The 15973-nt window shown below is 38.6% G+C and overlaps 1 protein-coding gene across 1 annotated transcript; it reads right to left on the minus strand.

Moving 5' to 3' along the window:
• Positions 1-2611: 2611 nt before the first annotated feature.
• On the minus strand, positions 2612-14342 carry ca12 (carbonic anhydrase XII). Its single transcript, XM_027003283.2, has 9 exons — positions 14148-14342; positions 12724-12744; positions 9806-9985; positions 8330-8472; positions 5678-5773; positions 5508-5571; positions 5202-5359; positions 4721-4847; positions 2612-4039 (listed from the first exon to the last, which is right to left on the minus strand). Exons 1-9 carry the CDS (start codon positions 14197-14199, stop codon positions 3363-3365), a joined length of 1518 nt encoding a protein of 505 aa, XP_026859084.2. The 5' UTR covers positions 14200-14342; the 3' UTR covers positions 2612-3362.
• Between the last annotated feature and the right edge of the window lie 1631 nt (positions 14343-15973).

Raw genomic sequence — 15973 nt, forward strand, 5'->3', positions numbered from 1 at the left:
ACAAAGATCTATATGTGTCAATGCTGACAAGGAAGAAAAAAGTAGAGACATCACCACGGTTAGTCTGACCGATACATGAGTCCCATCTGCCATGGATGCATCATCCGACCCACCAGCTGGCAGCCAATGGGAACAAACTATGAGTTAGAGATTCCAGGTGAGCATCGGCAGTATACTTTAGTAAAAGAAATTGTAGTGGAATACAAAAGGATTTCATTAGAATTTTGCTTGCACAACTGATGAAGGACCTCTGTCCAAAATGTTCTGGTTCTTTGGTAACTTTGTGTACTACATGTTTGTATATATAAAACGTAAGGCCTAAAAGGCCATGAATTTGCTTTTTTTTTTTGCTCTATTGTACTGTGATAAATTTATTTTAGTTTACTGAAATCTCAAACTATGTATTTTATTGTACAAGACGTCTTTCGTGAAAACTGAATCATTTTACTGAGGGACTGAGAAAACAAAACATTTTCTTGAGATAATGACATGATTAATTTGATATAATTATGATAAACATGAACATTGGTTTGGTTTTCACTGTTTCATTAGTTAGTTCTTTTATTAGTTCCTGTTTCTTGCTAGCCGTTATTACCTTGTGTATATACACCCCATGTTTTCTGTCCTATTTTGCTGGTCATTGTTAGCCGAGCCTCCACTGAAACTGCTTGTCATACTTGTTTGTGCATACCCCTGCTCATGCAAGTCTTGTTATTCAGTGTAGCCTGCTTCCCTTTTTTGTTTCAGTGTATTTTTATTTCTTGTGTTTGCAGTGTATCCCAGAACTCTTCATGCTGGCTCTTTGTCCCAGCAACATGATTATGACCCGGATTTTGGATCTGCCCTTAATAAATCTCGCACTTCTCAACGAATGTGTTTGCCTCATAATCGCTCCATGTTACAATATGAATAAAGTGTCCTAAGAAATTACTGTAAAGTGCAATTTGACACTTTTTACGTAATGCATTCTGCTACTTTTAAGCCACACCACCACAGTTGCTATTTACAAATAGTATTAGCAACTTTGTTGTTCCTGTAATGTACTCTGTAACAATCTGAAGCAAATCAATTTTTACAAGCTGCTGTTTGTTGTCTGAACTGTTTTTAGTATTTTCCCAGTATTGATTAGGAAATGACTGTTATTTTAACTTTTGTATTTTTTCAACTTACTATATAGGTGTTTATTTTGTGTAATGAGATGCTCTATTGGAATAAATAAAACATACTAGGCTTATTGAGGAAATATTTCAAAAAGGTTTTATTTACTTTACAGTATCTTCTTAGGACAGGAAAACATGTTAAATATTTGAATCTATTGTATATTAGATAAGGTGGAACAGTGCCAGAAATACAAATGCCAAAATCCCCAAAATGCTACTCCATTAATTAGGCCTATTCCTCATTAGCACTGCAGTTATGGAGAGATTTTTCAACTTTATTCATTTTCTAGTTTATCACATATGATATGAAATTAATTATGTTGTTACCTTGAGAAAATAAGCTTTCATCTCAATATCTCAAATTATTCCTTTATCATACAAAAACAGTTTGTTCAGGTGTTTATAATATAGTGGTTACTTTACTAGTAATCAGAAGGTTGCCAGTTCAAAACCTACCACTGCCACATTACCACTGTTGGGCACTTGAGCAAGACCCTCAATTGCTCAAGCTGTATTCATTCAGTCATAATTGTAAATTGCTTTGGATGAAAGCGTCAGCTAAATGCCATAAATGGTAAAACAGGTTTTTTGTTTTTTGTCGGAGATGCAAATCAATGCCCTTTTATGGGTTCCCTGCTGCTGTTCTTCATAAACTCCCACAGTGAAAGAATCACCAAGAATGACTATGGAATGGAGCAACCATCAGCCACCTCCTGTACATGGATGACATCGAGCTGTATGCCAGAAGTGAATGAGACGTCGACTCACTAAGTCATCTCACCAGGCAATACAGCAACGACTATGGAATGTCATTCAAACTGGATAAGTGTGGTTGGATGGTTACAAAGAGGGGGACAGTAGTTAGAACTACCAGATAACAAAACAGATGTTACAAAATTAGACCAATGCTGTGGTTCGGTGGTTTAGTGGGTAAAGTTTGATTATGTACATAGGTACAAGGTCTAAAGCAGCAAATGTATCAACATGTTTTATGTTAAATTTGATGTCATCAGCAGTTGCACCATGGTCAGTCAAAGAGGAAGCTTGCTGCCACAGTTCAGTGGCCACACTCGTTCTAACTTATATGAGTAATGGACATGCATGCATGGACACAGTGTAGGACTAGGACTTGCATATCCTTGTGAGTGATGGCTAGTCAGGTCAGAAGATTGGAACACGAACACACACACACACACACACACACACACACGAACACACTATAACATACCCCAGCTTGTCCAGCTAAAGTCACCTTGGGGTGGGGGGGAGAAAAAAGGAGTTAAAGCATTTTAGGCAAGAAAGTGTCTATACTCTGAGGAACCGACGTTTGCGGGGATTTCACAACAAAGATCAAAAGATCAAGGAACAATGATACAGTACTGATGTTGCAGTGTAGCTTCCTGTTTGGGTGGAGGAAAACGCAAAAGGCAAGTAACTTGCAGTGTGTAAACTAACAATAACTCAGTGGGTTTATTACATTCACAAAAGACACTCACTTATTAGCAGTGAGATTACTGACAAAGCATTCAGAATAAACCATGTGTTCCAAAAGCAACACTACTGGAATTTATGCACTTTATGTAATGCTTTTATTCTACAGTCCAAGAGACTTTATATATATTTAAAAAACAAAACAAAAAACAAACAAACACACCACACACACACACCATGTCAATCCATAAATACTCTTTAGAGCTTTCCCTTTGGTCAAAACTCACATCCAAAAGCAACCACACACACAATGTTAAAATGCTTAAAACACATTCCCCCCCCCCCCCCCCCATCTTTAATGGTCCTTTTCCATATTCCATGAAATTGATTTACTTTGTAATGTATGTGACCCAGACTGAAACCTTTTCTAATAAACTGAAACAACTGGCTTTGGCATTTTGGTAAGACTTAGACTTTTCTAAAACTAAATTGGACTTTTCTAAAATAATTTTTTAATAAGAATAAGGTAGAAGAGAATAAATAATAATAAAAGAACAAATCTCCAACTGCTGAAAAATGAAATTAAATCAAAACATGCTTTTTAAGCCCATGAACAATTGCATGACAAAAGAACCACAATTATTTCTACATAGATTAAGATAAGAACTTGTAATGCTTAATATAGCTGAATTGAACATTCTGGGCCTGCACAATAGTTGGATAACTACTGTAATGCGGTGTGCAAGCTGTGTTTATGGCTTCAGTGGGGTTCTAATCCTCCAACTCTGTGGGCTGCTCTCTGAGGTTTGCTGGAGCCATGCTGTGGGCATTTTTAGGGATGGTCACTGGGGCCTGCCCTGTTAGCTTGGTCAGTGCAGAGCCATGGTACTCAGCCATGGGCTTCTGCTTTTGCCTCAGGGTGGCTATGGTAAGGGCTTGTTCCAGTTCAGTTGACTCATCTGTGAGTCGTGTACGGAGAAGGCATCTGATGGTCTGCAGGTCCAAGTCAGATTTGCAGTTTAAGTAGCTCTGCAGATTTAGCTGAGGAAAGACTGCTTTTCGCAAAGCTTTGACCACCTGAATATCTGTATGATGTCTACTCAGCTGAAGTGTTACATTTTTTTCTAGGTATATATAAGACAGCGAATCCTCATTTATACCATGCTTTCCCCAAAAGGGGCTTATGTGTGTGTTCTTCCAGACTAGAGTTTTTCCAGGTGTTCCTGACACCTGGTTGTTCTGCTTTTTCTCAGTGACTTGACTCCAGTGTGGGTGCCTGTGATTGTTCTTCCACTTTTTAGCTGCCCATCGCTTTTGTGCAAGCTGTGGCAAAAGATGGTTGACTCCTTCATCCATCACGTCTGCAACGTCTCCCATCAGCAGCTGCTGGATGATCAGCCTCCTTTGCATGGGAGATGCCACTAAAAGACTACCATGCTGTCCCCCGACTGCCAGACACAGGACGGAAAGACGTTCCGTTAAATTACAGAAAGTGAAGGCTTTGAGTGCTATAATTCAGGGTGAGCAGGAAGCAGCAGCTGTAAAGAAGTCAGCCATTGACAGCCAATCTGTTATTCTTTTGTAATACTCATGTATTTAAACTTCAGGGGGGAAAAGTGCCTTACAGACAGAACCATAGGCATTAGGCGTAAGAAAGGCATGTTTTCAGATTAGGGCGCCATTTGCAGGAAAAGAAGTTGTAGAGATGAAGCAGCCCTGCAGTGATTATATTGCTGATGTTGCTTTCTGCAGTACTACAAATACACGGCCTTTGGAATGAGGTGCTACGGAGGGCACTCCGTAAAGCTGCAGTTTACAAGACAGGAAAAAAGCATCTGCTTTGAAGCCCAAACAATTTGGTTGGAAATGCAATTGACGAGACAATTGCTTGAAATAGTTTGTTGTCAAAGGTTACAAGAAAGAGGGTGGCTGGTTGGATACACATCACAAATCAGTAACTATAAGAAAAAAACCTTTGCACAAGCAAACGTAATTTCTGCAGTCTATTTCCCAGCAGAACCCATTGATGCATCCCTATATCTCCCCAAACATTTAGTCTCACATGCATTCAGCAGGTGGATTTTACCACTAGCATCCCCAGCAGAGTGTGCAAACCATACAGTACTCACCCTCCTGGAAGGACACCAGAACCACTCTATTGTCTGTTAGCTGGGGTTTACGATAGTTCCCAAGCAGAGGTACTGGGTCAAACTCCTGAGCCTGAGAGGAGAACAGTCCAGTGGCTAAAGCCTTGTACTGTAAACACAGAACAAAAGTAAATAAATAAAATGTCCATGCATTCATAGCCTCCAGTTTGTTTACTTGCAAATATCTTAAAGCACTGCATATTTTTGTAAAAACCTAAACGTCTCTTTCTATTTAAAGCAGCTATCAGAATGACTGCAACTGGTAGGCTAGCTTTGGGTGCAGCTAAAACAATTGCCTTCAGGAAACACTTGCTAGCTTCATAACAGCACCTGTTTTTACTGTACTTCTTGCTAAAGAACCCCTGTATTAAAGCAGCCTTAGGTAGTTAGACCATCTGCAGCTGTATCAGGTTAAAAAAAAATTTTTTAAGTGCTTATAGACTAGATAAATATCACAGGATACCTGTTTGAGAGAGATGGTGACAGGCATACTGAACACCGTCCACAGCACACTGGGGTAGCAGGGTGGGGTAGTAAGAGAGCCATCATAACGATAATACCGGTCCAGTTGAGCAGGCAGCAAATCCTGGATGTTAAAGGCTGGAACCTGCACCTTCTGGTCTAGTACATTGTAGTATGAACAAGTGTCACTACAGTGGAGGATTACTGTGCATTTCAGCATGAAGCCAACTGTTGCATAATGCAGTAAATACTTAATGACATTGGAAAATGGAATTTTGTGGTTCACTGAAAACAAGAAAGAACTCACCTCTATATCTAATGCCTTTAACAAATTTGAGGAATCGGTCAAAAGCAGGATTAAATTCTCCAACCTGATTTAAAAAATAAAAATAAGAACTTTTTTACAACTATTAACACTTAACTGAAAGAATTTTTATAACTGGTAATGCTGCATCTAAACATTAATCATCATCTCACCTCAATGAAAACACCCAGCACAGCAAGACCATCAGACTTGTCTGCTGCTATGGAGATGTTGGGATACTTGCCAGAATTGAAATGCACCACATGCATCTAAACCAACCATGGAGAAAGAGGTTAAAGTGGAAAAAAAAGCAACTTGACATTTTCCTGACATTTCTCATTTAGGCCAATACAATGTGTTACTGTAAAGCTGCTTTATGTCCACAGCCGTTATTAAAAAGCAGCATATATTTGCCTTTGCCTGTTACACAATGGTACTTTGCTAGATTTTCCCATTTGTAGTTTATAACCATTAGTATTCTAATGTGTGATGTGAAAGAGAAAACGTGCCAGTACTGCCAAATGGACGAAAGATAAATGACATACATTAATTCACACACACACACACACACACACACACACACACACACACACACACACCATTGCCTTGTCGAGTCCATTGAACTGAAACATTATTCAGTAAAAATTTAAAAAGTGTTTTGTTTTTTTGTTTTTTTAAAGGAGGGAGAATTTTGACTCCAGAACACTTACCCCCACCCCCCATTAACCGTCGGGGTAACTAAAATACAAACAAACAAATAAATAGCAGGAGAAAAACTACAAAACACACTAATTTAACATTACCATTCAGGGCTTCCATAGAAAATATATTCTTCTAAGGGGTATGTGCTGCATCAGAGAAGATTTCCTTTGACGCAAACACTGGGAAAGGTATAGATGAGATGCAAGCACTGATACAACGGAGGCAATTCCACTACTCAAGCTCAATTTACCATGAGTCTCCCATCTCCAAGTGGAATGTCTTCAAGAATTTCTGTGTAAGGCTTTGGGGGTCAGACAGCCATGGAGGAAAAAACAAAAAGGGGAGAAAAAGCCTCTGTTCTCAAAATGGCAGGAGAGAGGGGCATGCTAAACCACAGGAAGCCCCACTTCATGCTATATCCTCATCAGCATACACCCCCTTATTCCATAGGTGATTATGGAATACATGATAAATATTAGTGATGTTTTACACTTATTCCCCTTAAAGACTTTGCTAAAAAAAGATTTAAATGTCAGTGCCTGGATGAACCCTCGTGGACAGCCTGTAAGGCATGCTCATAAAATATGTGCAAATGCATGATCTGTAGCTGTATAATGCCAGTGCCTGGTTTCAATGTTGAACAAGTGATTTGTTTTGAACACACTGACTAGTCACAAAGTGACTACGGTGTTAATGTCTACTGGGTCATAATGTTTCAGTTTGAATGTATATATAGCCCAAAGACATTTTCTGAAAGAAGCATGTCTCTAATTATATTACTTTATAATGATACAGTACATCAAGTTGTATAATTTATTGGTCTCCGAGACACCAACATGCAAGCGTCCATTTCCACTACCCTAAAATCCAAATGCCCTTGAACCTAAAATCAAATTCAGTCTGTTTGTGAAATACAAAAATGAGCTGTGATTAAAATGCAAGCTACAAAACCAGACACCAAATAAGGAGTTGATTGTAAAAGCACCATAAGTTCTTTCTACCTCAACATAAAGGCCGTATTCTTTGAAAACCAGGGCAACCAAATTCATTTGAAGCTCTGCTGCTTTATCTGCCTTATTCAAATGGTATGCTGTGTGAACCATATGAATGCTGCATTTTGGTGTTTCAAAATCATGAGCTTAACTCAAAGCAACTGAGGCAACTAATCCTAACCTTGCAATAAAGGTATATTGTGAATAATCACCTGAATCTTTTTATAGTCTGAGCGATATGTGTGTGTGTGTGTGTGTGTGTGTGTGTGTGTGTGTGTGTGTGTGTGTGTGTGTATGTGTGTGTGTGTGTATGTATGTGTGTGTGTGTGTATGTGTGTGTGTGTGTATGTATGTGTGAGTGTGTGTATGTATGTTTGAGTGTGTGTGTGTGTATGTGTGAGTGTGTGTGAGTATGTATGTGTGTATGTGTGTATGTGTGAGTGTGTGTGAGTATGTATGTGTGTGTTTGTGTGTGTGTATGTATGTATGTGTGAGTATGTATGTATGTGTGTGTATATGTGTTGTGATGGAAAATATTATTTGATCATGTATTATCATGTGATTCATATGTAATGATTCATATATAATCATGTTAATCCTTTTATTATATAATCCTGCATGAATAGATTAGTCTGCACACTCTGTCTCTGTATATTGTGTGAACAAAATAACTGCTGAATCAGCTGCTTCGTGATCTTGCATGTGTCATGCGACTAATGCTGATAAAGAGGAACTAGCAAACTGTGTCCGTCCTGGTGGAACAGAGCATCCCGGTATGTGCAAGAGTGTTTATCGCGATAAGGAGCAGGAAATGGGTAAACAGGATGACAGAACATCCCTTCCGGGATGTGAAGTTCAGATATAAGGAGCAGAGTCAGTCTACCCCTTTAGAGCTTTTGCTTCAGAGCATTAGTTCTCACACAGCTGTGTTGTGTATGTTCTATTTTCTTTATTAAATTACTCTTTTAATCACGTCCGACTTGCTGTTTATTCAAATTTCCACCACAGTGTGTATGTGTGTGCATGCGTGTATGCATGCGTGTATGCATGCGTGTGTGTATGTATATGTGTGAGTGTGTGTGTGCGTGTATGTGTGAGTGAGTGTGTGTGTATGCCTGAATGTTGTCTCACCTCAGCAGCAAACTGCCTGCCATTGACAGTGTGTTCAGATCCAGCCAGTATGTCTGGGGAGCCCCAGTGCAAGTGAAGCTGAGCTGCTGTGTAGAGGTGACGCAGGCTGGAGAGATGCATGTGTGATGGCAGAGACAGCTGCACTGTGGGTGAAAAACCACACAACACCTCAGTCACAAATTAAAACTGTATGCATTGATCTTCACACCTGAAGAAAACACAAGTTCAGCTGTTCAGACTGATTTCTGGGTATTAGAAACTATTTCAATGAACTTATTTTAAGAATTTGGTGATTATTAATAAACATTTTCCAAGGGTTGGGATGAAACATGTATTTAATAGTACCAGCTGAGGTGCAATGAACAATCATAAATGAATGTGAAGAGATTCATCCTAGAGCACTAGAAACACTCAGATTAGAATAGACCACCTCAAAACAGTCAACTATAGTCATTGCTACTGCTGTATCTTGTCTGTCCACTTAAGGGCTCAGAGCATCTCTGGCTCTTAATACATGGCCAGTCACTAAAACCTGAGGGCTGCCTCAGGGCAGCATCAGTAACACAGCTGTCAGTAACACACTGTAATACAGTGAGGAACCCAGTGATGCACAGGAAGCTTCATCAGCATTCCTGCACCATAGTGTCAGCGGCTGTGGCTCAGCCAGCCTAGCATAGCAGCACACACACACACTGCTGCCTGACCTGGCTGCCCATAGCAACACACGCACGCCTGACCTGGGTGAGGCTCAACATGGGCAAGGCCCACATGTCTGCCAGCCTGTGTGGCCTGTTTATATGCGCAACTCTGCCTCTAGAGAGAGTCTCTGCTGAAATGGAAGACTCAAAAGTAAAAACAATTCACAAAGCAACTGCTCATAAAATGTATGATTGAGAAAGAAAATGTTATACTCTGGTTTCTGTAGTATTACTTTTCTCCAGGGTAATCATCATGGTTAATATTTTGCTTGAATTATGACTGAAAATGCAATCAAAGACTGAGACATGGTAAGAGCTTTGTTGTTTAAAACATTGTCATGACTCACGTCGCAGGTAAAGACCACTCCATACTTTACTCTCCCAAAATATGAGCTGGTTGTTGCTTTTACGTACACGGACAGTTATCATAATAAGAGGGTGAATACAGAAAATTGCTGTGGCTGAAATACAAAAAGGATCCTCCTGTCATTTACTTCTTGTTGAGCTAGAAATTAGGCTTGAGAAGAAAGATCATTTTAGGCATTGTGGTTGCTGCACATATCCCCATTAGTTTAACAACAGTTAATCCTGCAGTTTCGCTGTGTGCAAAGTGTAAATAAGAAGTGCATTTAATATGAAAATGGAAAAGTTGGAAAGTTTATGAAGAGATGCATGCATGGCATGGTAAATTATACCAGTGCTTATTTCAAACCAGAAGGTGAAATGTAATGAACTATCAGTATTCAAATGAATATTTTTAAAAAGGGTTTCCCCATACCTGAGTGTCCATTGTTGCTGAGAGTGAGTTGCTCATTGCTAGACAAGTTGTAGTTATAGACCTGGATGGGGAGCAGGTCTGGGTCATATCGCAGCAGCTCTGGCTGGAAGTCAATGGGAGACTGAAATGCCCCTCCGCAGTATGGGTAGTGCTTCGACCAGTGGGCCTCGCCATCAGGCCCTAAAACCAGAGTGCAGTACACAGAATTGGGTTCATAAATTATCATAAGGCATTATGCATGTCTACATGAAATTTTAGACTAATTAATTTGGTCAAAAACTGTTTCCGAAAAAATGTTGCCCTTTTGAAAGCTTTACTAGTAACAGTTTTTACAGAGAACATTAACTTACAGTAACATTAACTCTACAGAATAACAATGCCAGTCTCCAAGTATGCATGCATTTTATGAGTACATCTTACAAGTCTGTAAGACTTCAGCCAGGCAGTCTGCATCTGCAATAAACTTGTGCACACATGCAATATTCACAGAGCAACCCTGTAACCTGCAAAGTCTATGTTTCCAGAGGCTCCAGGCATAGACTGTCCTTTAAATAAAGATCTGTGAGCTGGACCCCTTGTCAAAATTTATCCTGTCATCATTATGTGCAAAATTGACCACAAAATGAAAACTCAGTATGAATTCTGAAACAGTCGATGTGAGTAAACAGTAAAACAATAGACATACTACAAAATCATGCAGTGCTCTGTGACATGATCCAGTGAGTGGCTTGAAGATTTTACCATCCCCCCAAAAAAGGAACAAAAAAGTTGCTATGTAATATAAGAGAAACAATTTTGTGTGTCCAAGAAGTAATGACAACCTTTCATGGGTACATGCAGTTGCCTCACAGAGGAAAATCATATACATCTGCAGTATCTCTGTGTTCTGAAATGTTATGCTCAATCATTCAGCACAAGAGAACCTTTGCCAAGTGCTGCTCTGTGCTCACATCTCTTTCTACATGACTCCTTTCTTCTCGAGTGATTGTTTTGTGGGCATTCCCCATAAGTGTTATACAGCAACTACAGCACTGGAAAGTCATAGTTTGGCAGATGTATTCACAAATTCTTTTTAGGCAAACAGATTATCCAGGTTGTTTTTAAATTTTCAACATCAATTATTAAATTAATCAAAAAAGGTAAACATTTACCCACTAGACAAGTAATTTAATAATTCAAAGTTTGCTAGTCAAGTCCTTGGGGTCCCCAGGCTGGTCCACATATTTACCCTGTGCCAGGTTACTTTTTCCAGGCCATCCAGAGCTCAGCAGCCCTTAATTAGCTGTATTGTGTATGAAGTGCTGGAACAGAATAAATGCCAGGATTGCCTGAAGGTACAGAGAACTGCACCCAAAAACCTCCATTCTATCAAACAAAAGCACTTAACATAAATAGATAAGGAATAATCATGATGCATGATAAAAGGCCATCAGGCTAAAAGGTGAAGAAAGGAAAACTCACTATAAAAAGCAACACATTTTCTTTTATCCATAATTATTCACTGTCCATTTAATTTGCCATTTTAAATTGGGCCGAGTTTGATTACTGTAACCACATTCATTGCATATGGCCAATACCTTAGTGATTTCAAGCTGCTCATTCTGAAGAGCACCATATAGACATGGTAGCAAGAACTCCAAGATGACTTAAAAGTATAGCATGACAAACTAGAAGGTCAGACACTTACAATGTATAGCATAAAAAACCCAGAAAATCCTAAAGCCTCAGTTAACATGAACATCCAACAGTTAGTTCAGATATGTAAAGCCACAAGCAACCCATTTTTTTGTCTGCTTGGTTATCTGAGAATTTGCTGGGGCAAGGTTATTCATTCCTACAACAGAGAATGACTGAATGTAGAGAATGCCAGAGGGCTCTCATGAATGGAGGTCAGAGAGGACCACTCAGCCCATCTGAGTTTGGTTAAGAGTCCAGGGGACCAATCTCTGCTGATGGATCATCCCAACACCTTAGTGGCATTGTGTGTTAAACAGTCATTCATACCTGTACACTATTCACAATCATGTTTCAAGAATGGCAGAACGTTGGAGTGCCTTTTGCCCACATTTATAGGTTTGTTTAGTTTATTGATCAGATTGGCACTGATATAGGAGAATATTTCTTGCATTTTTAAGGGATAAAAACACTCCACCTAGCAACTTAAACCCACAATAAAAATCAGATCAGCTGAACCCAAGGGGTTCAACTTGAGGATGGAAATTATAAATCTGCACAATAACCACATTTCATAAAATCGCAAATATAAAAGAGTAATAAAAAGATTTCATAATCTCTCATTGTTATCTTGCAAGTCTAAAGAATCGTCTAAATGAGAACCAAGACCCAAGTAGTGACGGGAATAATGCATTTAAAAAATAAATGAAATGATAGCAGCTTTTATCACAGTTCATATTGGTTCTTGGAGTGTTAATTAAAACTGTCTGACCTCAAACAATGCAAACTATAGTAACCACTAAAAAAAGCATCATGTAAATCACTCAATGGTGATGAACAGACTGTAACAAGCTCTGTAGGATGAGGATTGTGAGAAAGTCAAGTCATTCTGTAGAGCTCCTCTCCACTCAGAGCTACTTGTTCTTTCAGGTCTGCCAAAACTACTGCTGCAAGATAGTATGCATGTCAAAGGGCAAAAGGAATCTAGCAGATGCTTTCTTACCCTTTTACCATAATATCTGTCTCCTTCCTATACTACTTATCAAATCACTTTATCAAAGAGAAAGACAACTATATTTGTTCTGCATAGAGTAAAACACAATGCTGTCATCTCTTATTACTGTGCCCAGGTACAGAAAATATTTTTTACTAATGTTCCTCTAGCATATACTAAATTAAGAATGGTTTTATGCACTCAAAAATATTACATGGAAAAGTTCCACCTTTGATATTCATTTACTTACCATTGTATGTCCATTTTCCACCTGTAACAGAAAGAGAAACATTCAATAAAACATTGTGAATCTAAGAACTTTAGCAAAGTTTCTTAAATGGGGGTTTGCAGTGTATGGCTCATCATTCTTTAGAGGTCTCTCACTAAAGTGGTGACACACAGAGTCCTAAATCAGTGAAGATAATGCATTCCAGAGGCACCCCATCTCAATGGCTCCTGCCAGCTCCTCACTGCCCAGAACTTTCCGTCAGTCCCACTCTGAAGCCTAGTGTCTGGGCCCCAGTCTTCTCCACAAAAAGATCACTGGGTATTGGTAGAGAATGTTAAAACCCTAGCATTGAGATGCAGTTCACACTAAGGCTGATCACTGGGTATCAGTGGAGAATTATAAAATCCTAGCATTGAGACGCAGTTCACACTAAGGCTGTTCTCTGCTGATAGACCTAAACAGGCTATAAAGAATAGTAGAACAATAAATAGAATCCTTAGAAATCCTTCTGATAAACCTGTGGAAATGTCTGGCACACACATGATTTATCTTTTCATAGACAACAGTGACCAGCATTCATGAAGTGATAGAAGTTATTTTAAAAAGTGCAGTGCTGAACAATTTTGCTAATTGCAAAGGAAACAATTATATTTCCAATCTGAGCTCCATGATGCAGAGTTTCCAAAACAAGAAGTAATAAAAAAAAAAACTTAAAAAAAACAAACAAACCAAAAAAACAGCAATTTAACCCACAAACTTTTCCCCTTCCCAAAACATTCATTCTCTCTGTGTCCTGAGCGTTGACTGCAGCTGAAACAGCTGCTCTCATCTGACTTCTCAAGGAATGATATTAGGCTCAGAAACGCTAGCACCTATGCAGGGCAAATGGGTTGCATGTGGCTTTCACTACTTTTAACTGGGGGCTACCAATTCAAGCAATAAAATAACCCAAATACCCCCAAAACAGTAGCGTCTAATGCTGACTTTAGCACTATTAAATTTTAAATAGACCACACTCTCAGGTACTGTTTAAATACAATCAAATTTAAAACCTTTCTACCTTGGGCAATTTAAATTGCAGCCTACAGTCTTCTCATCCAGAAACTTTAATATTGATGCGCTGTCTCACATCCACATCTCTATGGTTACTAACTCTGCACTAACTCCGTGAACATTAGATCTTTATAAGACTGACCAACGCTAAATATCTTAAATCTAAACCTCTCACAGACAGACAATCTCAATACAGAGAAGTTAGAGTCAAACAAATTTGTATAACTAGCCATTGCTAGTCTGCAAGTAAAAAATAGTAGCTTTTGTAAACTATTTAAAATAGTGTAGCATAAGTCTAAACAATAAATTATTTAAACTACTCGTTAATAAACGATCAAGAGCGAGCAGAAAAGAAAAACTTAATACGTTTGGGTTTAGATAAAGATGCTTACCACTGGATGACAGCGGAAAAACTATTAGGATTATTAACTGAGTAAATATCATCGTAAAAAAGATCTTTTTGTATCCTCCGTAAGATACTACAGAAGAGAAATTATAACAACGTATTGAGATGCGGCGTTTATATATACGACAAGTTCAGCTTCTCAGGCCATGACGTCACAGCGATTACAGCGACTCCTCAAAGTCTTATTTACTTGATTTGACTTTGGAGCGTATAACCTCATGCAAAGCTAGTTAAGTGTAAATATACACAAAAGGTTGAGGCAATGTAAAACAAACTGTTATATCTAAACGTTTAACTTTTAGTCTTACCTCCAACTGAGAATTCGATAGTCCAGTATAGACGCCAGGCAAAATTTAAGATTAATATTAGTGCGGCTGAAATTTGAGGCACTGCTTCTGAAGTTTAAAATGCAGCCAACTGGCAGAGAAGCGATGAGTTAGTTAGCCTATACGAGTTTGCGCACAGGCTCCGATTACGAGACGATTGTGCTGGTTTAAAAAAATCGTAACAGTAAAGAACAGGAAGTGAACATTTATTAGCTCGTGTTAATTTTGACTTTAAATAATCATTTAATTAAAAAAAACAAACAAATAAATTTTTTTTTTTTAAACTTTTAAAATCTTTTTAAGCGCAGGTGGGCTGGCGATGACCACTGCAGTGATCTGTTGTGGAAGGGCCATGATAAAGTTAGCTTGATAAAGATAAAGTTATCTTAATATTTACGAGGAACCTTTCAATGGCTCTTCCTCCGTGACATGAATCTGTCTGAATGGTTATTGTATCTGCCATAAAAATCATGCTGCTAACGAAGTAGGATTCTCACTATGATGACTTAAAGGGCCCATATAGCATATATTTATAGTGCTTGAAAAGCACTATATTGTTATTCCTCATACTTGTTGTTTTTATTATTGTTGTTATTATTATTATTATTATTATTATTATTATTATTATTATTATTATTATTATTATTATTATCCAGTTTTCTGCAATTAATACAGCCTGAATCGCATAACATACAGACTACATTCAAACTCCATTTCGAAGGTCTGGGCAGGTCTCAGAGAAGCCTTCACGCAGACTGCAGTCAATAGTTTACAGTCTCACAGACACAGCAGAGAAGCGTGGTCCTCGCTTCTCTTACCCTGCTCACTCTTCTGCCATATACACACACGTGAGCACACGCACACTTCGGACTCCATAGCAACCACCTAGTAAGACCATAGCAACCAACTAGTATACCATAGCAACCAGTTAGCAACCACCTAGTAACAGCATAGCAACCATACTTTCATCTCTTTTCATTCACTATGTATTTCCTTCAGGAAATGAAAATCTAGTTTTCTTTTATCATTTTCTGACATTTACTTCCAATGTTTGTGCAGCTTTATGTTCCAAAAACAGTCATAATTCATTTTTACTCGACCATTTTCCCACCTCTTTATCCTTTAAACACCCTGTTTCTGTGCTTTTAACAAAGATATAAGATAAATGAGCCATGTTCTAATTGGCTATCCTATTTTGCCACATTCAAGCACTCAGAGTTGAAACTATACACTGTATCTATGAGTGAAACACGTCTGAGAACTGCAATGTAAGTGGGATGGGCTAAACTGCTGAAGGTTGAATGGGTGAAGATAAATGAGTCTGTTCTTCTGACCACAGAGAAACAGTGATTTCAAAACAGGCATTTTTGCAGTTTTTATGGACTGTATGGACTGGGAGGGTGAACTAAAGTATTAAGACATAGGAGGCTGTGCATTACAGCAATTTTATCATGTGTAAGGGCATTTTAAAACACCTTCACCCTTG

The sequence above is a fragment of the Electrophorus electricus genome, chromosome 2 (assembly GCF_013358815.1).
Source record: "Electrophorus electricus isolate fEleEle1 chromosome 2, fEleEle1.pri, whole genome shotgun sequence".
NCBI classification, from domain to species: domain Eukaryota; kingdom Metazoa; phylum Chordata; class Actinopteri; order Gymnotiformes; family Gymnotidae; genus Electrophorus; species Electrophorus electricus.